The sequence below is a fragment of the Typopeltis vanoorti genome, chromosome 18, assembly GCF_054136105.1.
Source record: "Typopeltis vanoorti isolate ZY-2024b chromosome 18, IOZ_Tvanoo_1.0, whole genome shotgun sequence".
Lineage (NCBI taxonomy): Eukaryota > Metazoa > Arthropoda > Arachnida > Uropygi > Thelyphonidae > Typopeltis > Typopeltis vanoorti.
The window spans coordinates 46,702,588-46,730,301 of record NC_143566.1 but is presented as its reverse complement, the minus strand read 5'-3'; the positions used below and the strand labels follow the sequence as shown (position 1 = coordinate 46,730,301).

Genomic DNA, 27,714 nt, shown 5'->3' with positions numbered 1-27,714 from the left:
AAATTTGTTCATAGCAAGCAAATGCATCATGTACTTTCTTCGTTTCTATTATTAAGTAGCGTTCAACATTGGGGTCCATGACTTGAGCCATTTTGAGAACATTGCTAACTGCAAAGAACATTTCTGCAAGATCCTTCACTGTAAATTGTTTAATTACCTCTCCTGTTTCTCTTTTCCCTCTTCTGCAACAGTTGTTCCTCCAGTTCGACCAATCCTTCTTTGATCAACTCTTCGGGCGGGTGGGAAGACTTTCTATGAGTTGAATTATGTCGTCATCATTCACTTAGAGATTCAGATTGTTTGCTAGGCTCACTATTGCAAACTTCCAAAATCATGCACAAACGTTTTTAATGTATTTTTCCATATGCCACTCATACATTGAGAAGTCACTTCGTCCCAAGCCACAGCAATATTTTTAATAGCATGATACATATTTAATGTTTTTCCAGAATTGCATGAGAGTCTGGTCATTTCCTTCAATAGCAGAAATGGCTTGTGAAAAAGTTCTCCTTGGATAATAAGCCTTAAACACTGCAAGAACTCTCTGATCCATCGGTTGGATCAATGAAGAAGTGTTTTGTAGGAGAAACATGACCTTGAACTTCATGAAGATCACCGGTATAAGACGGATGACCTGGAGCATTATCTAGAATTAATAAAATTTTAAATTCTACATTTTCTTTCACACAATAGCTTTTTATTTCACTCGCATAAAGTTGAATAAGGCATCATCAAACAACTTTTGAGTCATCCATGACTTCTTATTGCTCCGATAATGAACTGAGAGTATGCTTCCTAATGTTTTTGAAGATTTGTGAAACCCAAATGGTTTCAGTTTATATACAGCCACATTACCCGTAACAGAATTGTAACACAGGCATTAAGAGTTTTGAAACCAGGTATAGATTTTTAGTTTTTTTGTGGATGAATGTCCGCTCAGGCATTTTTTTCTGAAACACGGACGTATCATCCATATTAAATATTTGCAGTGGCAAATAATTTTCCTCCGTTATAATTTTATCCAATTTTTCCACAAACTCCTTGGCAGCCTTCTCAGCACTTGCAGATTCCCATACATTTTCACATTATGCAGTGCAAAACGCTGCTTGAATCTCATGAAGCAAATGGAAGAAGCACTGAATTCGTAGTCATAATCGTGTTTTTCTTTGTCCTTCATCATCTTGAAGAGATGTGTCTTAGCAATTATGGTCACAGTGCTAAGGGGTATGCACTTTTGGTTCAGGTCCTCTCCATGATGCAAGCAGCTTTTCCTTATCACCAATAGGACTTTGTCGTTGCTTCATCACTATCGTCGATTTAATGGGAGCAGATTCTTTCACAGCCTCTACGATTTTATCCTTATTTTTCAAAATGGTCATCGGTGTAGAATGAGACCATCCAAAGTCATGTGCAATCACATTGACGGGCTTATTAGTTTCATGTTGCTTTATAACTTGCAACTTTGTTTCAAGATCAATTGCTCGCCTCTTCTGTGATTCTTCACTAGGTTTTTTGATTGTGCGTGTAGGAGCCATGTTGCACAAAACATCGTGAAATATTTAACGATAAATACACAATCTATTTCTCAAACACAAAATCAACAGAGGAACTGTTGAAGACACATGCACTGCCAAAGGAGGTTGCCGCTGAAAGTGCTGTTGCCACTGTGCATGCTTTACCTTACGTTCACTTGCGTCTTGTTCGAAAGTATAGCCAAAAATGTTATTTATTCCCTTATGGGATCACGGATGTATCTTTGGTAACTCGAATGGACGTAAGTCGAGGGATGACTGTAATGTAAACTTAATGATGCAGTATTATCACAGTTTCCTGTATGCCCTTCAAGGGTACACCTCAGCAACTCTTATGATAATGATGATAAATAATAATAAGTAAAAATTAAGTGTATATAAATGTTATGGCATCTTACCTTCATTACAAAAGCAATACTTATATATATGAATAAAAATTCTTCTTGGTCCGAGGTTGGAAGTAAGAGGTGAACAACATCTTGCTTCTGTATAAAAAAAAAAAATATATATATATATATATATACATCAAATGAAGATGGAAAAGTGTGTATCAAAAACAAAAGTAGGTTAAAAAAATTGGATCAATAAATAAAATAACTGATTAAGTATTCAAGATAAGCAAACTTATTATCTGAAAATTCACCATTTTTTTTTATTAAATTATACTCGAGAGGAATTCATTTCTTAAGGAGAATAATTCTTTTTTTTTTTTTTTAAATTCTGATTTAATTTAATCTAATTATCTGATTATTATTAAAAATGAAAATGTTCAACTATCCTTTAAATACATTTTACAAAAGCATTTACTTGATTTGAATTTATTCTAAAATTCTTACAATGTTTGCTTAGATGTGTTTACACATAACATCAATAGCCTCCTCAGCATCCAAGAAACTAGGCATCCTCTTTTGTTCAAAAGGTTATTTTACACCCAACTAACTCCTAACTATATACAAATCCACCCATGCTTAGAATACTGCTCACATGTTCAGGTTCACTTCCCTTAAAATCCTTGATGCTGCCTAGAGGCGAGCAATTAGGCTCATTGATGATCCCTCACTCTCTTACAGATTTACTTCAACCTCTATCTCACAGGCACAGTGTTTTAGTACTGTGTCTATTCTACAGGTACTTCCATGGTCACTTCTCCAATTAATTGGCAACTATCATTCCTTCACTTTCAATTGCATCTGTTAACACAATAGCAGCAGCTGACCAGCATCCCTTTACTGTGCAACTGCAAACACACCGAAACTGCTTCTCCTCTTTCTTTTATTCCATCCACCTCTATCCTCTGGAACTGTCTTCCTCATGAAGTATTACCAAGCAATTACAAATTGCAGCTCTTCAAAAAACATCAATAAATATCCCACTGAAGAGACCTCAATAAAGGTTGAAACTAGTCTGGGTAGTGGCCTTTCCCTTAATGCATAACATTAGACATATCTGCAAGGAGATGTGTTTTGCATTATGGGAGATACTGAGATAGGAGTGTTGGTAGCTTGCTCCACCTTTGCAAGGAGTCGCCCTGGTGTTGTACCACCTTACCCCAGTCCTGAAGATACTTTCAGGTGCAAACTTTGTTTGCTCACACTTGGATAAAGGATTAAACTAAATTTATTATATTCTAACCAAGTGAAATATAAACTTTCAACATCAATAAATTTCTATCTCAGTCATCTCCCACACATGTCACTGATGTTCTTATAGGTCTCTTGACTTTTGTGTATGGGATCAATATAAAAAAATAATATTCTCATGTCAATTTTAAATAATATATCACATCTGGAAAAATATGAATAATGCTATAAAAATGAAGCAAACAACAAATGATAAATATTGTATTTAACCAAAATAATCATTCCTCCCCTTCAATACACACAGTTACTGATACAAGCAGCTGTACTTGGAAAACTTTTCTACAAATATTGTACTGAACACTACTGTCAATGAAACTATCTACAAAACCAATATCAACAAGTGTAGGAATGTGCTGGTATGCCACATTCTTCACAATGAATTTAAGTGTTTTGCAGATTCGCTTTTTTTTTTGTTTTTAATAAGAAAATTCAATACATCTCTTAAAACAATTCAAAGCTTAAAATCAAGAACCACAATACACCTTTTGAGGTAATAATTGTATGCTGTACACTAACATCCTTTATTTCACCATTCTAAAAATCAGTTGCTGTCATTATGGTGAATGTCTTCTTCAAGGTCTACTTTTTTGGGCAAACAGAAAAGATAACTACTTTCAGTTAATCTAAGTACATCTAAATAATGTATATTTGGATTGTCCTTTTCTTTTCCCTGACATCTTCCCTTCTAATATGTTTCCAATCCATTTGTTATGGCTCCATACATGTCCCATGAATTTCATCTTCCTTCCTATGACTGTTTTCTTTAATATTCATTCCTCTTTTATTTCATGTAAAACTTCTGCATTATTTTTTCTTTTTTACCAATTTATTCTTAGTAATACTCTCCAACAGTGCACTTCAAATGCTTCAATTCTTTTTTTTTTTTTTTTTGCTGTAACAATCCAAATCTCAAAACTATATAAGAATAGATTGCAAACATACTGTTAAATTGTGATAGATTGATAATTTAGGAATTCCAATCTCATCAAAGTTTAACAAACAAGACCCAATGAAAAGGGAATAAATACATATGTTTGTCTCTAAGTGTATTATAATACAACCTTGTATTTATATCAAATGTTCCAAACTTAGAGAAAGGAGTAATTTATAAAATAATTAATAATTCAAGTAAAGATCACTCACTTGTTTGTGTAATTAACATTGCGATGTCTAAATATTCATTATTTGTTAGAGCTATAAATATTTAGAGTTGTTTCATGACTTGCATAAAATTCTAAGTGTATTGTAAGCCCAAAGTTCACGGAGCAGTAATGTGAGGGGAGCGGTTTGCCTCGGGCGATCACATACCTTCGGCGCATCAGAGGCGCAGCAATATTATTATAAATTTCTTAGAGCTTTACGAGAGGTTGACCTCGGAAACTCTGATACACTGGCATTGGCTCGACCCTGAGGCAATTCCTTTGTTATTCAGAGGTACCACGTGATATCTGAAAAGGGTTCTTACTTGTATTGATGAGTTGGACTATAAAATACGTAATATAGAGAGAAAATCGATACAACAATACATTTTTATGATTTTTTTCATGTTTTTGCCTTATTATTATTGTTGTTATTATTATCTGAGACCACCAGGGAGTCAAGGACTCAATGAGCAACTACCACCCATGAAACTTTTATAAACCTACAGAATGTTATTACTATAGTAGGAATAGGCTTTTTTTTTGTTTGTTTGCTATTTTTATCAATTTTATAGATATGTTTTGTATTTTTACATAGACTAGAAAGAAAACAAACATGGAACTTTCAACCTCTTTCAGACTTCTATTAATCTCCCACCTAAGAACAATCACAAATATTCATTCCCATGACAGGTTGGAACTCACTTTTGGTTGGAAATTGGATACACTAACCACTCAGTGAACTATGCTGCATTAGTTGTTTATTACAACTAATATCTTTATTGATCTTTGAAAATGATCCCTTTTTTCCTTTAATACTTTTTTTTTGCATAGCAATTCTTCTTGTATTTCCAACATATATCTTCAATCTTCTTCTTCAAAAATTGCTCCTGAATATAAGATTTTACCTATTTATTTAGTTATTTTACTTATTTTGTGATTTTATTTGTTTACATGTTTATCTTTTATTTACATTATTAATTGCATAAGTATTCATGAACTAAATTAAAGAGAAAAATTCTTTCTTAATTATGAGCACCAAGACTACTGAGTCATGTACTGTGCTTTATGCACTTAAATCATATTAAATTCATTTTTATCTAATGAGGTTTGTTAGTCATGGCAATCTATAAATATAGATATGCTATGCTTTACATTAAGTAAAAGCACTGCTTACTTGCTATTGATTTCAAGAAAACAAAACAGAAGAAAATGAATAAAGTTCATACTTACTTTGAGAAGAACACTGTTTATATTCTCGTTTTATTAAAATGGCAGCTGCTTACAAGTTGCCTATCCTAGATTTTAGTGCAGCATGTATTATGTTACACTAAATATTTGCTATGCTTAGTAGAACATAAGGCATTCAATATATCTAATCAATTAATATATCAATATATTTAAGTCGTTCAGTATTTTTAGCACTTAAGACTGTCTTTGAGTAAAATTTCAGTATTGAAACTCTGACATCAGGATGGAACAACCATAACACGAACTTCTGCTAATAATATATAAACATGAATGCAACAATCTGTAAACATGCCATACACGGTGTGCCCATTAAGTAATGAGACAACAATTATTATATAATTGTTGGGAGATTATTTTGAATCTGTGTACTATATTTGGAATTGTACACAGATTCAAAATAATCTCCCTCCAACTCCAGAAAACGTTTACATCTGCTGTACAGGTGTTCGAAGGCATGGTGGAAGTCCTGAATGGGAATCTCCTTCAGTCTCTGAGTCACACTGCATTGGATGTCCTCAATGGTGCTTAGGTGTTCCCCCTTTCAAGGCATACTTCATCTTTGGGAAGAGGAAAAAGTCTGCGAGAGCCAAATCTAGTGAATAGGGGGAAATGTTCGATCACACAGATCGATTATGAAGCCAGAAACTGCTCACAGGCAGTGAAAAGTGCAAGGTGCAGCCGTGTAACAAAAACTCGTTGTTGTGGAACAGTTCTTCCCTGACATGTTGCATGCAGGCACACAGACATTGCATTACTTCTAATGGGCAACAATTTCCCTAGCTTTCACCACATTTTCATTTATCCGTGCAGAAACTTGCCATCCACAGCATGGTTCATCCTCCAGGGACTCCTTCCCTTTTTTTAAACATTGAAAACTAATGTACCACCTATGCATGGCTGAGGTGAACTTATACTGCCAGCAGTTCACTTTGGGGTATTTACTCTTGATGCTGGTGCTTTCATCATGGTGTAGAATTGTGAACATTATAACACTTCTTTGTAAACAACATTAGACGTTTTATTATCCTCAACAATAATTATTAAATTCTCAGGAATTTAATAATTATTATATTATTTAATAATATAATAATAATTATTATTATTATAAAAATTATTATTTAATAATTAATAATTATTATATAATAACTGCTAACTCAAGAACATGCTACATATAACTGCCAGTCTCCGAAACATTCATCTCTTAAATCTAAACCTGCATATCTAAGGGTCTGTCCTTGGGCTTTATTAATCATCATTGCAAAAGAAACTCTTATTGGAAATTTTAACTGTTTAAATGCAAATGGATAGTCTGAAGGAAAAAGGGGTATCCCAGGAATGAAGACAATTTGTCTGATACAAGTACCTATAAATATCACAGCTTCTATCATGTTCGGTTTCATCGATTTTACTTGAAGCCTAGTTCCACTGCATTTCTTTTCATGGGGGGGGGGGGGGTTGCAGATTTCGGAGCAACATAATAGGAACATCTATTTTCAACTCATGACCAGGCAATCCAGATGGATTAAGCAAATTTAAAAATTCCATGGGAAAATGAACTGCATCATCTAATCTGCAGGAGTATCAAATGATTTGTAAACATTAAGATCCATGAACCCTATTAAGAATCAACTCGTTCGCTATTGACACACACACACTCATTTCAAGGTGCGAGAATAGCTCTCTCCCTGAACCAAGATGGTGACTATTGTTTATTCTCAATAGATGGGAAGACACAGCACAACAGTTTGTCTGCAGTTTGGAAAATTTTCCCAATATTTATGTGTGTTAATATAATTTTTCCGTCTCTTTGCTGTACTTCACTATTGCCAATTTTTAACATTTTTGAGAGGAAAGAATGTGCATTAATCTCCATGTAGGGGAACAAGCATAGTGGTTTTGAGAGAAAACTTCTCTATATAATGCCATGGTGATGATGTCTTAAGGAATTCACTTTGTCCACCCTGGTTCTGTGAGATATACTGGGCAGTGTTTGTCGAAAATCACCAGCAAATAAAAACAGTTATTCCACCCATTATTCAATCATCTGATCTGCTATCCCTCAGTATTCTGTTAACTGCTTCAATAGATGTTTTATGGGATACTGTACATTCATTCCAAACAATTAAAGAAACCTTTTGTGATACCACACTTAATAACAATATTTAACAATAGCATTTAACAATATCTAAAAAAAATGGCCATAAAATAGTGGCCAGATATTGTTGAGGAAAGTAAAAAAAAATGATCACTACCCTATAATCTGGAGGTGTACATCGATGAAAATGCACATTAACTATCTTTGGAACATTCTCTATCTATTGGTGATGACATCATCAAAATTGGTCAATTCATTCTCGAGTTATAAGCAAACATCGAAAACAGACTTTGCTTTACACACACACACACACACACACACACACACACACACACACACACACACACACACACACACACACACACAGGGTGTCCCTGAATTCATGGCCCAAATGTGAGTGAGAGGATGGTAGTACACACCGAAACCGATATTTGTCATAGAATATGTGGCCGCAAACGCAGTGAGGAGTTGGAAATGAAGGATAGACAGGTTTCCAGAGTGACATTTATTGGAGATCATTACAACAAATGCTCAAACGTCCACCCACCAACGTTGATACACATGACACAATGGTGGAGTAGTGATTGGCATACCTGCTCGTAAACACCGGGCTTGTTGCACACATCACCAGCTGTGCCAGAGAGTCGGGCTACCAGATCCTCCACAGACTGCACAAGTGTCTCGTACGTGACACTCTTCAAATGTCCTCCACAGAAAGAAATTGAGACAAGAAAGATCAGGCGATCTGGGAGGCCATGGGATGGGACCACTGTAATAACTTCTGTTGTAATATCTTGTACTGTCTGCACCATTGTAACAATGGGTTATTTTCCTATACAGGTAGTCCTCGACTTACGACGGGGTTACGTTCCAACCTCTCCGTCGTAAGTCGATTCTGATGTAAGTTGAGGACTTCTGTTAATTCTTGATTTGTTTGATTTCTGTTATAATATTTTCATAAATTACGTTTCTATATAACTTAAAACGGTGTGCAAAATGCATAAACACAAACATTTATAAATTATATATTAGCAGATACAAATACATAAATACAAAATTAAGAAAGAAAAATTTAATAAAAAAATACATAAACACATCAAAAATGGTGCACTTATTTTAATTTGAAATTCCTTTAAATATTACTTAACATAAACAAAAAACTTATTAACAGCAGTGTCTTTAATTAAACAGGTGAGTAACTGTTACTCACTTATTTGGACGATATGGTTATTTCTTGCGATAGGGAGTATCTTTTTTAATCAGAAAATTGGTTAATGTTGTCTGTGTTTTTTTCTTTTTTTCTTCATATATTTCGCGATAACATCTGACTGCTTCTCGAATTTGGTGAAGCAATCAGTGTCTTGATCCATATTTTCGAGTAGCTGAAGTCCTTGATTTAGTTTAGAAAATACTTCAGCTAATCCTTTTACAGTAAATATTTTAACGATATCTCTTCTTCATTATTCCTTTCTTCTTCTACAATGCTTTCGTTTTGGAAAATTAAGTCTTGATCAGTCCGTTCATCTTCTTCGTGATCTGCTAATTCTTCTATATCGGTAATATTCATTTCTAAATCCAGTTTTCTTGCAATTTCAACGATTTCTTCACCAATTTGTTCTAACATACTATACTCATTGTATTCTTCGAGTGTCTCCTCCGGTAGTAACTTCTTCCAAATTCCTTGCATATATTGTTCCAATACTTCTTTCCATGAAGTTCCAATGTTCTGGATACATTGGTTAATATCGTAATTTTTCCAAAAATCATGTAATGTTATAGCATCATTGTCCACTGCTGTTATTGCTTGAGAAAATGTAATTTTCAGGTAATATGTCTTGAATGTAGCAATCGAACCTTGATTCATAGGTTGAATCACAGCCGTTGTATTGGGGGGTAGATACATCACATTTATATTTTCATTCAAATCGCCAATGTGAAGAGGATGTCCTGGAGCACTGTCAAGCAGCAATAGAATTTTAAAAGGAATGTTTTTTTTTCAAAACAGTATGCACGTACTTCTGGAATAAAACAATTTAAGAACCAGTCTTCGAATAAAACAATTGTCATCCAAGCCTTAGGATTACTTCTGTAGTAAACCGGCAATTTATTCTTGTCAATGTTTTTCAAAAGCTCTGAGATTTTGTGAACGGTAAACAAGAAATGGTTTTAATTTAAAACCAGCAGCATTTCCTCTAAGAAGCGTAATCCTATCTTTAAATGCCTTAAAATCAGGCACCAATGTAGCTTCTCTGTGAATGTAAGTTTGTTCTGGCATTCTTTTCCAGAACAGTCTGGTTTCATCTATGTTAAAAATTTGCTCTAGCAAATAGCCTTTATCTTTTATCATCTCTTTCAGATTTTTCTTGAAAATTTCGGGACTTTCAAAATCGGAACTAGCAGCTTCTCCCGTTATTTGTATGTTATATAAGTAAATTCGGCTTTTGAATCGATAAAACCAACCTTCAATAGCGTTAAATGAATGCTCGCCATATTTATCTTCTTGTTGTTTCCTTAAATTGTCAAATAGGCTGCGAGCTTTTGTTTGAATCATAAACAAACTGAGAGGAATATTCTTGTTGTTTTGATCATCTATCCATATCATTAAAAGCTTCTCTATTTCATGAATTGGCCCTTCTCTTTTTCTAGATAAAATTGTACATTTCATTTTTTTTTTTTTTAAGATCAAATTCACTATGGAACTGGAGAAGAACAATGAACTACCCTTTCTTGACACACTGCTGAGGAGAGAAAATAACAATGTCCAACTGTCCATTTACAAGAAACAAAAATTATATTAGGTAGATATCTACATTATTCGTCTAACCATCATAGTTCACAAAAACACAGCATCATTCATATGCTCTGTAATAGAGTCTTAAGGTCTATTTCAAATGACGTACATGTACAGAGAGAACTGTCACAAATAGCTAACTCTCTATCCCTGAATGGATACCCTTCTAGCATTTTAAACAAATTACTTTTTAAAGACAACCTCCAACAACGTGGAACAGAGTCCCAATATGTGTCCACAGCTGTCATTCCATATATTAATTCAGTATCCAAAAAATTGGCGAGAATGTTAAAAGCTCATAACATCAGAGTAGTTTTTAAACCAACTACCACGATCAAGACAAGTCTTAAGATCACCCAAAGATGAGGTACCTTTCTTTAAATTTCCTGGAGTATACGAAATTCCATGCACGTGTCGCCTTTCTTACACTGGACAGACCTCTAGAAGTTTTGAAATAAGACAGAAGGAACATGTGGGGGATGTCAATTACAATAGAATCATCACATCTGGTTTAGCTCATCATTTCTCAACATCAAATCTCACGTTATAGATTGGAAAAATAGTTCTATGCCTTACATCGAGAATGACTACAGACACAGAACTTTCAAAGAAGCAGAAGTGGTGCTATGCACAGGCAATAATTTAAATAGAAATCAAGGTACTATTTTTAAAGACATATGGAAATATCTCGGGTGCGAAATTTAAGGATGTAAGTGAGAGTATTAGAGTACAAAAATAGAGGGTGAAAGAACTAATAATTGTGGCGGGTACGAATGAATTGAAAGGTGATAAATTTTTTATGAGAGGACTTGAAAGTATTGTTAAAGGTAGTGAAAGAAAAGAGTGACAGAGTTAAAATGGTGAGTCTGTTGCCGCGGTATGACAGAGAGGAGTTTAGGAGGGCCATAATCGCAAATGACATTATGCGCAGGTTATGCAGACGGTGTGGTGTGGAATTCGTGGACGTGTGGAATGAGTTTGATGGGCGAAAGGACTTATACAAGATGGATGGCCTGCATTTGAATGGACTTGGTGTGCAGAGACTGGAAAAAGTGTTGCTGAATGAAGTGAAAATGGATGTGCAGAACCAGGGAAACTAGAACTACCAAGGAGGGGGGGGAGTGGATATGCAAACTTCAGTGGGACAGTTGAGTGTAAAAATGTATATAACGTACCGGGCCAGCACTAAGGACAAAAAATGGGAATGGGACATTTAGAATAACGCATCAAGATAAGGGTGGGACAAAGGGATCACTGCATTTCATGTATACTAATGCCAGGAGTATTAGGAACAAGAAGGAAGAATTTTTGGCCTTGATTGGCTCTTCCTGTCCACAGGTTATTGGCATTAGTGAAACATGGCTGACGGAAGATGATATAGTTAGAGGGATAGAATGTGTAGGTTATAGTGTGTTTAGGAGGGACAGAGAGAGAATAAAATGGGGGAAGGGTGTTATTGATGATAGCTGATGAACTGCAGCCAAGGAGAATTGAAGTTGTATTGCAGGATAGTGAAAGGAGCTCATTTGAGGCTATTTGGTGTGAGATTGAGACTGGCAGAATAAAATATACAGTTCAGTGCTGCTATAGACCAGGTGATGGAATAGATGGTAGAGAAAGTATGCATAAACAAATTGATGAAATGAGTGGAAGGAGGGTAATTATTATGGGGGATTTCAACTATGGTAACATTGATTGGAAGGAGGAGAGGACACATGTGAGGAAGGAAATGGATTTTATTCAATTATTAAGGGATAACTATCTGAGACAGCATGTAATTGAAAATACTAGGGGTGTGAGAGTGCTTGACTAGCATCTCACAATTTGACTGAAAAGAATATGACCATGTTGCCACCTATTGGTGAGAGTGATCATAAGGTCTTGACCTGGGAGGTAGCTAAAGGTGTGGAATTTTTTGATTAAGACAGGAAATATGTGGAATTACCATGCTGGCAAGTTTGACAAGCTTAGGAGATTGCTTGGATCAGTGCCATGGCATGTACAACTGCAAGGGCTGGACGTCGATAGAGCATGGGAAGTGGTCAAGGAGCATTTACAGGAGGTTATGGCTGATTGTATACCTAGGGTCCGAATAGTAAAACAAGTATGGATTAAATGGATGAATAACACCATTAAACTTGAGCTGCAAAAAAAGAAACAACTGTGGAGGGAATTTAAAGAAAAGAGTGACCTGCAGGCACACGAACGGTATAAAGTGCAGGCCAGAAGGGTAACGAGTGTGGTAAAAACAGCAAAAGCCTATTATGAAAAGAAACTAGCTATGCAAGCAAAAGAGAATCCCAAACAGTTCTTTCAATATGCTGCAAGCAAGAAAAAAACTGTACATGGCAAAATGATTTTAAGGAATGACGGTGGTAAGGAGGGCACTGAATCAGTCGATATAGTGGAGTTACTGAGCGTGCACTTTGCAAAAGTATATCATCCAGGTAGTGACATTGAAAAAATGAAGGAACCATTAGTTTATACGGGAATTGTGATGAATGAAGTGGAGGTGAATAGTCTATTACAGAACCTTAACGTGAATACATCTGTGGGATTGGATGGTATACCGGCACGGGTCTTGCGTGAAGCGGCTAAGGAATTATCAGTACCCTTGGCCATGTTGTTTAATCTGAGTCTTGGGTCTGGTTTAGTCTCGAAGGCGTGGAAAGAGGGGAAACAGTTTCACTGCATAAAGGAGGATCCAAATTACCGACCGATCAGCATATCAGGAATCGTTGTCAAGGTCTTGGAGAAAGTAGTCAAGGGAAAAATACAGGAATGGATTGATGAAAATGAGATACTGTACAGGGGACAGCATGGCTTTGTGAAGGGTAAATCATGCCTCAGTAACTTGCTCAAGTTTTATAACAAAGTGACGGCAGAACTGGATAAGGGAAATGGGTTTACAGTGATACTGCTTGACGTGGCAAAATCGTTTGACAGGATACCACATGGAATTCTAATCCGTAAACTACAACATATGGGAATGGATATAGGGTTGGTGAGATGGATAGGTGGGTGGTTGATGGAGAGATATCAAAGAGTAGTTTATTCAGGAGTGGAGTCCAAAAGATGGCCTGTGACTAGTGGTGTGCCGCAGGGTTCTGTTCTTGGACCACTGCTGTTTAATCTGTTCATTAACGATATAGGGAAGGATTTAAGTGGAACAGTTCATTTGTTCGCTGATGATGCAAAGTTGGGTAGGGCGATAGTGAATGCTGAAGATGTCAAAGTCTTGCAGGATGACTTAGATAGATTGGAGTTCTGGGCTAAGGAGAATGGATGTCAATTTAATGTGACAAAATGTAAGGTTATGCATTTTGGGGTGAAAAGATTAGCAGCAGAATACCACATTGGTGGAACTGTACTCCAAGAGATTGATGAGGCCAGGGACTTGGGAGTGTTGGTGAATAGGGAGATGAAGTTTAGGGGGCACATTGCAAAAGTAGCTAAATCAGATCATCAACTCACTTGGTTGTTGAAAAATACCTTGACGAGCAGAGACAAGCAAGTTATTGTACCTCTGTACCGAGCCCTGGTAAGACCTCATCTCGACTACTGTGCCCAGATTTGGTCACCTCGGTTCCTTCTTGATGGGGAGGAGGTGGAGAGGATCCAGAGGCGAGTGACTAAGATGATAGCAGGTCTATGGAATGAACCATATGAGAACAGGTTGAGGATTTGTGGGTTGCAGAAACTAGTTGATAGGCGGAAAAGGGGAGATATGATTGAGACATTCAAATTGCTAAAAGGATTATATAGGATTAATTCAGATGATATTTTTGAGATCATGACCGGTGGTGGGAGAACTAGGGGGACACCTATGGAAGCTGGGCAAGAGTGTAGTTAGCAGGGGTGTTAGAGCTGGGTTCTTTACTTTTAGAGTGGTAAATGAGTGGAATAAGCTGCCAGAGTCTGTTGTGGGTGCTATGACAGTGAGCGAGTTCAAGGCAAGGCAAGGTATGATAGATACTGTGAGAATGTCGAATAGTTGTGTGGACATGATGTTTAGGGCCTCCCTCGACGAGTCTAAGGACTCCCTGGAGTAGCCCGAAATAATAATAATCTCATCAATTCTCTCAGCTCAACAGAACTACAATATGCGAAAAACTACACAACACGTGGTCATGTACCGGATTCGGACTGAAGCATTCGAACGCATGCATGCCATCAAACATGAATTATCAAATGTAGCAGCCTAGCAGTTACTAAAGTGTATGTTTTCATGTAACTTGATGCATTTGTTTTCATACCAGTACAGCCTTGAAAATACTAGACAGTGGCTAGTGAACCTTGTTGGCTCTTTATATTTGTAACCATTAAATCTTATGGTCTTTTAACAATAAAAGTTCTTAAATTGTACATTTCATATTAACTGCCCCTTTAGCCGCCTCCATTATTCTTGATTTATCTTTTATGATTGTTGAAACAGTTGAATGCGATAGTTTATCTTCTCATGCTATTTCACCGACTTTCTTTCCTTTAATAAATTTAGTTTAATACTTTATCCAAGTGTGAGCAAAAGATACTTTCAGGCGCAAACTTTGTTTGCTCACACTTGGATAAAGGATTAAACTAAATTTATTATAGTCTAACAAAGTGAAAAATAAACTTTTAATTTCTTTCCTTTGTCACATGCTTTAATGACTTTCATTTTGACATCTAAAATTAAAGCTTTCCTCGCCTTCTTCTTATGGTGGAATTTTCATAAGTAGTTTTATTTCTTTACTTCTCTTACTGGACATGATAGGGTTATGACGAGATACAAAAATTGCAACGAGAGAAAAACGAACACTTCAACTGCTGATTAGCAACTAATGTGCCAAAGGCTGTGATAAGTTAGAATTGGATGAATCATAGCAGCAGCTATTGCGTATTGGTGATAGGCTTTGCTTGTTGACTAATGGTGACGCTGCAATGCGTATACAAAAGCAATGCGATATATGTATGCATATGCTAGCGGCAAAGTTAAATTAGAGAATTTTTAATAATAATAATTTTGGTCATCGTAAGTGCGAATCGTCATAAATCGAGGACTACCTGTACTTGTATTGTAATATCTTTTTACTCTTTACTCTCTTCTATTCTTTATTCTATTCCTAATTCTTTATAGCTTTACTCTAATGCATTTTTTCTCTCTTCTCCTTTCTCATTTACTCTACTGCGTACTGTGATTATCCACCTTCTGTATTTACTAGTCAAATGCCTATGAATACTGAAAATTTATTTGTCCTCGCTCATAGCCGGTGTTCTGATTGTCTGTGCTCGTCCGTCATCATGTTGACTGACGTGGAAGGTGCCTGCCTCACACAGTTGACGGTGCAGTAGCGCAAACATTTTATGATCGGGCGCATGCCGCATAGGATATCGCTCACGGTACAGTCTTTGCGTCTCTCTACCATTGCCCTTAGCTACGCCGTACGCCAAGTGCATATCAGCTTTCTCTGTGTTCGTAAACTGCTCCATCTCATGTCTGGTCGACGCTGAGAATGCTGGGGTTTGGCCGATCCAGTGCTTTTAAGCCATACCGCCTCGTCTGCACCCCCTACTGGCATCGGGCTGCATTTGCGGCCGCATATTCTATGACGAATATTGGTGGTTTTGGTGTGTACTACCATCCCCTCATGTTTGGGCCATGAATTCAGGGACACCCTGTATGTATGTATATATATATATATATATACATATATATATACACACACACCAGCCCCCCGCCCGGCACCTACGTCGCCCAACTCCCCCTAAGTTCCGGGCTGGTAAGCTGGTTCTCCTTCAATTCTGATGACTCGAGAGCATGAGACAATAAACAATGTGTTTGTCTCATGAAGGCAAACACATTGTTGGACGTTTCAAATTTCGGCTTATCTTTTTATATATACAGAATAGATATATATATATATATAGATAGATAGATATAAAGGCATTTATTGTGTGGAATGGATATTTGATATATTAATTGAGCAGTTAGTGGAAAATCAGTTTCCTAATCAGATAACTGAAGATTCAATTAAGTGAGGGTACAGCTACATGGCGATTTACCAGAAGCCAGATGACATACTAAGATATCGCTGAAACTTCACATTTTAGTAAATCTTAAAGTGATACTTAAAGTATTAGTTTGATACGTTCTCCACTTCACATCAGGAGAATTTATGTTAGATACCATCAACATAAGAAGTACCCAAGGAATAGAAGTGGCACTGACAGAAGAGATTTATTTAAAAAAAAAAAAAAAAAATGCCACTATTTATCTTTTGTGAATGGTAACCAGGAGGATAGGAAAAAATGCAGGGAGTAATTTGATGCTGACTAACTTGATGAAGAAGACTAAAATGGATGACATCCTGCTAAACAATAAATACAACATGTTATATTCAGACAAAAGGAAAGAATAGCTATAGTAGTCAACACTGGAGTGCACTAAACAAGAAGATAATAATGCAATGGCAGGAAATTTCAAGTAAAATAATGTGCTTAAATTTCAAAATAGAGAGTATGACAATGGGCGTTATTTTATGTCTATGTCCAAAAGAAAACTTGTTCTTATTGGTGATCTTAACAGCAGAGCAGGAAATGAAACACGACAGAGAAATATTTTTGGAAAATTTGGAGAAAGGAGTCAAGCCAATAATAATAAGTCTCCTGAATTATTTCTGTGAAGTAATGTTTTTAATGGGACTTGTGACACAGTAATGATTATTAGAAACGTGTACTCACAAAATAAAGATTAATAATTTTATTAGTGCAAATATTTTGACCCAGAATTAACAAATCATCACTGCATCAGCATGAGCACAAGGTGAAGCTAGAACAAAGGAATGTTATTCCTTTTTAACAGAGTTTGGTCATATGTTAGAGTAATGCCATATGGCTGGTTATAAAATAAGATGAGATTACAGTTAAGGCAACAATTAAAATAAATTAACTTTAAAATACAATAACGTACGATAACATATGATTTAAGTACATAATTTTGAACAGCGTGACATTTAAACAGGGTGTTAAAATGGGGGGAGAGACATGCTATTGCTTGCCACTTATAAGGATGAGACTCTCCCAAATCTTGGCAATAAAGAGACATTCTGATTTAAGTTTGGGTGGTGCAGAAGTGCCTCAGCACTTTTATTAAATAACTGCTCAAACTTAAACTTGCACTGATATAAAAGGCAGGTACAGGACCAGAGGATATTATGGTTCATGTCCACACTGTGTTATGCCAGGCCAGGATTTTCAGGTTTCTTGGGGTTGATAAATGTTCCTGTAGTCGCTTTTCAACTAAAAATCCTGTTTGTACAAAGTACTAGCAGAAACAATCACACATTGAGCCTGGAAAACCAGGGAAGGAAAAGGGAGACTATTTATCTTTAGTTAATGGTAAACAGGAGGATAGGAAAAATTCAGGGACTAAAATTTATCTCTTCAGGATCTTTGCAATTGCCTCTGAGAGGCCTGCGATATATGGAATTAGTACTTGCAGTACAGTTTTGGGGTTCTTACGGATGGGTTTGTAAGTATCCAGCAGGTGTTTGAACTTCCTTGAGGTGTAACCATTCGGCAATATGATGCTTTTGGTGGTATCCGATTATTCTTGAAGCTGCCGAGTATTTTCACCCTTCGAATCTTGCAGAGCTGAAACTTAAATTTAACAGAGGCACTTGATTCATCAGACACACTGCCGGTTGTTTTGAACATTCTTGTAGCACTTGTCTGACATGGTATCCAGTCCCATTGCTGTATTTACACTGATAAATTTTCAATATGTTGCACACATTCTCATATTAGCCTCTGTCACATAAGTAACCGCAGTCTCAACTGGATGATTACACACCTGTAAAGATTGCTTAGCAGCTAAATTATTTCTTCTGCTTCTATCACTTTCCTACCAGCAACACTGGGTAAGTTATCCTTTCATAATCATTCTTGTTTTTACTTGATACATAGTGAAGAAACTCTTTTGGATGTACTCTGGCCTGCTTTGCTAATTCTCTCAGATAATCTGATTTTGCCTAATTACCATGCTAGTAACCCTTCTTGTCTGCATTTTATATTGTTCATGAGAATGTCGATCACCTTTTTGTTTATATCCCTCCACAATGTTACTTTTTTCCACTTCAAGTTCCTGCTTTATATTGCTACTCATCCATCCCTAATCCCTACTCGGTTTCTCCTCTTGACCCAGAGCATGCAGCCTGATGCTGTCTCTCTCTCTCAAACAATCAATGACCATCTCCCATGCATTACTGACGTTTTTACCTTGTAGCTTCTTATGCCATGGCGCTGCTCCAAGCTGTCGCTTAACTTTGTCATAATCACCAGGTTGCTGAACATGTCACCTCGAGTTACTAAGGGATAATTACATCCCTTAGTAACTGTATAAACTCCATTTCCATTTTGTCATGTGCCTTTTTCTCTTTATATCCCCATAATTGAAACCTCCACATGATAACTGCTCGGACTGCACTCATTGTACTAATCTGCTGTCTTCTTCTGAACTCCCCCCTTCCCAGTCTAGAGCACCAACTAAGAATATATTTTGTCCAGTTGGCCTCTAACTCACACCAGATAGCCTCAAATGAACAATCTTCCTCAAATCTGAAATCCTTCTTAACTACTATTTTTGTAGGTTGAAGTTCTTTGGCTATCAAAACTAATACCCCCTCCTCTTGTTCTATTCCTTCTTTCCTCTGTGAAAATACAATACCCACTTACATTTTCTCCATGTAACTATATCATATACTATATCATTTTCTGTCAACCAGGTCTTGCTGATGTTGATAATTATTGACCAGGCCAAGCTGACCAATGCCAAAATCTCCTCTCTTTTATTTCCAATACTCAGCCATTCATGTGCATATACATTTCGATCTCCCCTTGGGCATAGAGTTACCTTTACATGATGTCACTACCAACTCATTCAGATTTGAAACCTGGGAAACAGCATATAGCCATTTCTGCACTTTCTATGCAAAGAAGCAAAAATGAAGAACCATTAACTCAGCATAGAAATATTTATCTCACCCATCCCCCTAAAAAAAAAATTAAGAAAATTATTAAACAAACAATAAATTTAAAATTTTAAAGAACTGACAATTAATTTGTATTATTAGATATATATAGATATGATTTGTAAGTGTTAATACGACAGCAGTTCTGATCATCATTGCTATATATAACAGGGTGTATACAGCAATGATGGATTGCATTTGAATAGCTTGGAGTGAGTGAACAAGAGAAACTATTGCTCAATGGGAAGTTTGTGTGTGATGCAAGCAAAGGATCAGAAGTAAGAGGTGAAGTGCCTGGTAATGGAAATAGTGGTATGAGAGATGAAGAGAGAGAAAGAACAGGAATGCAAGAAGAATGAGGAAAAGGGGGAGGGGGTCTTCTGGGTGGAGAGAGAGATATGCAGGGTTGGTCTGAGAGTATCTGATACTCCTAGGCAAAGAAAATTTAGGCATTTTACTATACATTGTCTCTCTCTATATATTTTGTCATACTCACAGAAGCACACCTACACAAGTCTTAACGCCCCTAGGCGATTGTCTAGGTTTGCCTAATGATAGAACCAGCCCTGGAGATATGGCATAGCGAGAGTGGATATTGGAAGTAATAGTGAATGTATGAGGATGATCAGCACAGGAATGGAATGGATCGAGATGGGTGGCATAGTTGAGGCTGAGTGGATATATGGGATAACAGGTGATAAAGATAATTGGGAAAATGCAAGTGTGGTGGAGAAATCACAACTAACAAGTGGCTTGGGAAGGACTGGTGACTATTTACAAATGAAATTAGTGTCAGAAATAAGGAGGATGAAGTTATTTCAATGATTGAGTTTTTGCCATAAAATCATGGAAAAAGTGACATATGGCTGAATGAAGATGATATTCTAACAGGAATAGAAATGGAAAGGTACAGTGTTTTTTGTGAGGATAGAAAGGACAAGAAGAGGGGGGAGGAAGACTGTTGCTGATGAAAATAAGGGAATTATGTCCACATAAGGTACATATGAAAGAGAGCAATATTGGCAGTGGTTTTGAGGTAGTGTGGTGAGGTGGAGGTTGACAGGAAGAGATATTTAGCTGGATGCTGCTATAGGCCAGGGAAGAATGTGGAGGGAGAGAGAGGTGATAAAGAAATGTATAAGTAACTTGGGTTAGTGTACAAGGGAAGTATGGGTGATTTTAATTATGGTAGTATAGATTGAAGTGAAGAGATATCATTTGAGAATAAGGAAAATGAATTTCTTGAGTTAGTGAGAGACAACTATCTCAAGCAGCACAAAGAGCAAAAAGTTGAGATCTGATCATTTCATCAGAGGATGTAACTGTGAGTGGGATTTTGCACTTTCCTCCAGTTGGTGAGAGTGATCATGAAGTGATCATCTAGGTTGTGGCTAGCCATATGAAGATTTCTGTGAAGAAAGGATATAGTGAAAGTATAATGCTGGTGATTATGACAAGCTTATGAGACTGCTTGGAGCTATAGCATGGAATGAGGAGTTGGAAATAAAGAAAGAGCAGAAAGGAAATAAATACTGCTTGGGAACTCACAAAGAAATACATCACAGCATCAATGTGTGAATGTATTCCGAAGATCTAAAGGCATAAATGGAGGAAAGTGCAAAATCCAACTCACAATTACATCTAGGTAATTGTGAGTGGGAATTCCAGATATACAAATCAGTCTATAATAAATTATAGACTGATCTGTATATCTGGAATTGTATTCAATATTAGAGAGGCTGGTGATATATATAAGATACAAAAGTGGGCTGATAACAGTGGTATTCTTTATTCTTATCAGCATGGATTTTTTAAAGGAAGGTCGTGTTTTACTAACTTTCTTATTATTATAACACAGTGATGAATGTATTGGACAAGGAAGATGCATGTACAGTGGTATACTTAGATTTTGCAAAGGCTTCTGATATATATTGCCAACCACAAGTTGGTAACTAAGCTGAAGCAGATGGGATAAGGAAACAGACAGGTATCAAAGTTGTGTATGGGGGGGAGGGGGACACTATTCTGGAAGAGCAAAGTCACTAGTACCATACTACAGAGATCTGTTTTTGGGACAATTGTTATTTAATTTGCACATTAATGATACTGGAATCAAAACTGGAATCAATATCAAAATTGGAGATGTTAATGTCAGCTCTTTGCTTTATGTGAATGATGTTATACTTCTAAATAAATCCGCTACAAGTCTGCAAGATTCTCTGACTAAATTGAATAGGTGTTGTAATAGATATGGTATGAAGGTCAGCAATAAAAAGACAAAGACAATGAAAATAGGCAGAATCACTGAAAATGTCAACTGTGTTGTGAATGGAGAACCTGTGGAACAAGTAAAACATTTCAGCTATTTAGGCATGATTTTTACTGAAGATGGTAAATTAAATATAGAAATAGACAACAGAATCAGCAAAGCTGGTATGGTGGGAAGTCAATTGAATAAATTCATATGGAATAAGAGAGAAATTAGTCGGAACACTAAATTAGCTGCATACAAGACAGTGTTCAAACCAGTTTTAATTTATGGATCTGAGACCTGGGTCAGAAGTAAAACACTTGACCAAAGACTAGAGACCGCAGATATGAGAGTCCTGAGAAAGATTAGAGGCGTGAACAGATGGCATCAATAGCAATATCATATTAAAAATGAGGATATTAGGAAAGAACTTGACATTGTCAGCATCCAGGAATGCGTTAGCAGAGCTAATCTCAGGTGGTATGGTCACTTAAACAGAATGGGCGAGGAAAGATTAGCAAAACAAGTGTTCTCTGCCAGGTTGGCAGGAAAATGACCCAGAGGAAGACCAAGATATAGGTGGATTGATACGGTACAAAGTGCCTTAGACGATAGAAATATAAGATCTGATAATGTTGGAGTCTTGACAAGTAACAGACTGATTTGGAGGAAAATTGTAGATAGGAAATTAATAGCGATGTAATTTTTTTCATGTAGTACTATCATATCCTGTACACCCCTTGAGGGTACATAGCAGGAATTTGATGATGATGATGATGATACTGGAATGGGTTTAACTGGTGATACAGAACTGTTTGCATATGATGCAAAACTGGAGAGAGTGATAAGCAATCAAGCAGATGTGGCTATACAGGACTTGAATAGATTGAATGAGTAAGCAAAACTCATACAATCTATTGTCATTACGGAATTGTCAATGCAATGTTGAAAAGTGTAAGGTTATGAAATTTGGTAGGCAACAATGGGATGCAAAGTATACACTCAGTGGGGAAGTTTTGGATGAAGTTGAGAAAACAAGAGACCTAGGAGTGGTAGTCAACAAGGAGTTCAGAAGTCACATTGCACAAGTTGTGAAGTCATCACATCAGATTATGTCAATGATATGGAAGACCTTAATGTGCAGAAATAAAGAAGTTCTGGTTTCATTGTATAAGGCTTTGATCAGGCCTCATATAGATTATTGCACAGATTTGGTCTCCTGGTTTTCATGGTGATCAGGACATATTGGAAAAGGTCCAGAGAAGACTGACTAAGGTGGTAACTGGTCTATGGGATGTAGGATATGAGGACAGATTCAGGGAATGCAGTTTGCAATGCCTTATGAATAATTGGAAGAAAATAATAGATATGACTGAGACATTTAAATTGATAAAGGCTAGTTAAATGTGGAATAAATTTATCATAGAATGTGAGAAGGGGTAGAATAACAGGACATCACTGGAAGTTGTATAAGGAGGGTGTGAGCAGGGGCATAAGGAGTAGATTATTTGCATGGAGAATGGTTGGTGAGTGGAATGTGTTGCCTGACAATGTAGTAAATACAGATACATTGAAATGAGTTTAAAGCATTGATAAATGAGTTCAAACTCATTTAAATGAGTTTGTGTGTAACAGTGTGTGTGTCTCGCAATGAGTCTTTTGACTCCATGGAGGTTTGACATTGTTGTTGATGATAATAAAAGGCAAAATGCAAATAATTTCCAGATGCTAAGGAATATATGGTATACTTTTGTACTGATATGATAATCAATTCTAGTTCAGGTCAAATTTAAGAAGTTTATACACTTCTTAGTATGTATTGGAGAATTTTCACCTGTGGCTGAACATGTTCCAAGAATGAAATAATGTAGTATGGCATTCATTTTTCTAATGTATAGAATAACATCCATGTACCTACCATAGTATGAGATGTCAACAGGGAGAGAAGCGATAGGAATTGTTTCCATATAGGAAAGAAAAAGTTCAGTGAGGTAACCACTCATTTTTCGCAAACTATAAAAACTAGACCCACTACATGGTAGATGACATTCATCATCCAATGTAACACCACCAACACCCGGCTTATTTGAGGCCTGATGTGGTGAAGGCTACAACTGGCCTCCAGAGTAGGGGTTTTGGTCTTGGTCTCTTCTCTTTTCCATGCATTGTGTTTGGCAGGGGCATGCCAAACAAACTCAGATACCAAGAACCTCCTTTATTTCAAGGGTACATCAGTTTAAATGATGGTACTGCATGCCAGCTGCCATAGTATACTGAAAGGGTTCCCAGTCAGCTAATGCATGATCTCATACTGTCAGGTTGTATCTGAAGAGGGAGTTCAAGTAGTAGTAAGGGGGGCACTGTAAATGGGATTGATAATCTTCTGTATGGCGTCATGTTCAAGAATCTCCTCTCATTGCATATTCTCCCTCTTTCCTTTCATCCAGCAATAAACCAAGACTGAAAGAGACAAACAATGACAGTGACTCTGTGATCAAAATAAATCTCCCTTGAAAACTAATCCATTCAAACAAAAAATCAAAACCAAACACAATATTTCAAACATACTAGACTCCCTACAAAAAATTACCTTTCACATCCACTTTATAAACATCTGTAGCATAAATTCCAACATAAATGATGTTCATTACCATTTACAGACATACAGACCAGACCATTTGCTCTTAAGAGAAACCCAAATTGCAGGTGTATCAATCACCTGCAATGTCCAAATTACATACTTCATAATTCATTTTACCACAAGAGTAGCGCCTGTGACTTTGTACAATCTGGCACTACCTTTCAGAGAATGCCAAATTTAGAATCCCATGCTTTTGATCCCACCTAATTCAAGGCTTCCTTGCCTCACTTAGTAGCATTCATTTGATGCATTTATTGTTCTCCAAACTGCAAACCATTCTGGCCTCTTCAACTTCCTTCTCCATGAGGCTGGACAATCTGCAATCTAGCTATCCAAATGTAGGTCATCATATCATACTAGGTCACAATAATGAAAAATTATTAATAAGTAACAGAATGATGCTTATATTAGGAAAACATTATTTAATATTTGTAGAATTTTCACTGAAGTTTCCTAGCTGTCAATATAGTTGAAAAGAGATAAACACAAAGATAAACAACTTGCAAATGCATGACTACACACACACACTAACAACTGCAGGAGGATAAATTCATCTAAAAACTATAAGAATTCAAAAAAATAAATTAAATAATTACAATTTTATGAAACACTGGAATAATGAATGTTACTTAGGATGACGTCTCAAAACTGGGAAAGTTTAAGGCAATAGTTTTTGTTGATGTTCTGAATGTGAATGTGGGCTTCCCAACTTTTTTTGTATAATATTTCAAGAAGAAAATAATTTTTGTGTAGGCCTTTAGTTTTATTCCAATGAATTCTATGCATAGTGGATAAGGTGTGGCTAAACCAGAAATATAATACACTTGAAGTAAAATATACTCAATGTTCTTCTAGATGAATCTGAGGCTGAACAACCCATCTACTCATAATAACTAAGATGCATGATAAAAGAGAAGCTAGGAAGGAATAGTTTTGAACTGGGTGGAAACAAACTTGTAGGCTAATGTGGCAAAGAAGTCTCGCAGTTTTCTCTAAGAGTTCTTTAACATATGGAACTGAAATTCTAGGAACTTTTTCTCAAGCAGGATTAGGATGAAAGCCATAATTATTAATTATTTTATCAATTCTTTTTGTATTATAACCATTAGAGATGAAAGTAGCTCTGATAAAAGGAGTTATTTACTATTTAAGAATGCTGCTGGTCAGTAATCGTCAATAGTGTTCATCACAATGGGAAAAACAAAGGATCTTTTGAAGTTTAATAAAGGGCTTACTGCGCACTTTAAGCTTGAAGAGCTTAAAGATGAGATATTCTGAGTGTTTAATCAGTGGAAAAATAACCATTTCACTTATCTAAGAGGCATAACGGTGGTCCTAAGACAGTCTGTCAGGAACGAGATCACCATTGTCTGAGAAGGCTTGTATGGAAAGTTTTTCCCAACCCATATTTCACCAAACTATGTGCAGGGAATTGAAGAGAATTGGTATTGGCAGTCACATGCCTAAACAGAAACTGCTGATTTCTGAGAAGTTTCTAATTCGGTAGCGAATATGTGTATTTACCAGTCTGAGTTGTTTTTTCTGTATATTGAGAACTATAGACCTTTAGGTTGACACAAAATGAGAATGTCCAGAAAAGTTAGACAATTGTTATTGTCTACTTTAAGTGTAAATTTAATTCTTTGGTTTATTTACTGAATTAATTTTCTCAAGAAAGTCATGAAGTTCAGACAAGGAAGACTTCCAAACAGTAAAAAAATTATCACCATTAAAAAAAAATAATAAAAAATAAAAATTAAAAAAAAAAAACACGAGAATATGTTGTTCAAATCTTTCCATAAAATAATTTGCTAGAGTAGGAAAACAGGAGACCCCACTGCACTTCCTCTTCTTGCTGTTTATAAAGTTTGTTTCGACAACAAGAGTAACCTGAATTTATGGAAAATTGAAATATCAGGAAGAAAATCATTACATAATTCTATTGTATCACAACCAGTGAGACATTTGTGAAGAGTGAAACTAAGTCAAAACAGATTAAAAGATCTGTGGGTTGTAAACATAATCTTAATATTTTATTCTTGAAATTTGAAATCGTCTGCATTTTTAACGACAGAAGAAGAATTTCCTGTAAATGAGGAGAGAAGATTTAATAGATGTTTAAGAGTTTACAGGTCGGACAACCTATACAATTCAAAACAAGTTTTAACATTACATTTTCTTTATGAATCTTGGGAAGACCATAAAGTCAGAGACGTCTAGCATGATGTAACTTTTTGATGGTTTCCTCATCCCAAGAATAAACTTCATCCAGGAAAAACATCTATAGGTGGTATGATAATGAAGCAGAAGATTAAGCTTTCTAAAGTAGTTATTTTTATGTGAACTATAATTGCATACCCTTTGTCATCTTTGGTAATCACTATGTTCTAATTACATTTTAGAGATGAGATGGAATATCACTTTTTGATAACTACTGTAAGGCAGTATGGATTTAAACAGAACTTATGCTGTTTGAAAACGAATTTTACTTGCCAAGGAATATGACAAGTTATGAAGCCCTTTATCACTACAGAATTTTTTGCAATGACCTAATACAAATCATACACACCTACCTATGTTGGAGGTAGTTTCCATACACTGTTGGTTAGTGTTTCCAAAACCTGCTGTACCAGCTTTTAAAATTTTAGTGACATTGGAGTACCCCTTCTCAGGCAAAGACAATTTGGGAGAAATTATAATATTATAACCCTTGGAAAACAGGAAAAGAAATATTAATTAACTCGGCAAGGGAAACTTTAGGAATTTATAAGAGATCCCAATAATAAATGGATAACATCTGAAATTTTAGAAAAATGTGAAAAAAAAAAAAAAAACTAAAAACAAAAATAAACAGACCTAAATCAGAAGAAAACAAAAAATGCAAACAACTCAAAAACAAAACTGATAAACTCTGCAGACAGGCTAAAGAAAACTGGCTAAACAAAAAAAGAAGGAAAAATGCAATGAGGCATATAAACACCATAATTCAAAAATATTACATAAAATTAAAGAAATTACAAAAAAACTTTTCACCAATAAATCATGATAAATGATAAACCATCAGGATGAAGAAACAGGAAATCCAAATGCAATAAAAGCAATATGGATGGAACACTACCACGAAACCATTAAGAATGAAAACAATAACTGCCTAATAATAAGGCCCCACACAACGAGACATTAACCCTTAATGATCCTTCCATCTGAAGTGGAGAATGCTCTAAAGAAAATGAAATCTGACAAAGTATCAGCTATAGACCAAATTCCATCAGAACTCTAGAAAGAAGGAAAACAAACTTTAAAATTCCTTACCACAATTTTCAACAAAATTATTAAAACAGGAGAAGTACCAGAAGATTGGAGAAC

General features: G+C 36.0%; 1 protein-coding gene across 2 annotated transcripts in view; it reads right to left on the bottom strand.

The window, feature by feature from the left end:
* Nucleotides 1-27,714, bottom strand: part of LOC150096630 (meckelin) — a 575,505-nt gene that overhangs the window by 172,196 nt on the left and 375,595 nt on the right. For both annotated transcript variants that reach the window (XM_090408005.1, XM_090408006.1), the window contains one exon: nucleotides 1,931-2,017. In XM_090408005.1, the coding sequence (XP_090264131.1) occupies nucleotides 1,931-2,017 (87 nt within the window). The remainder of the gene's footprint in view (nucleotides 1-1,930; nucleotides 2,018-27,714) is intronic.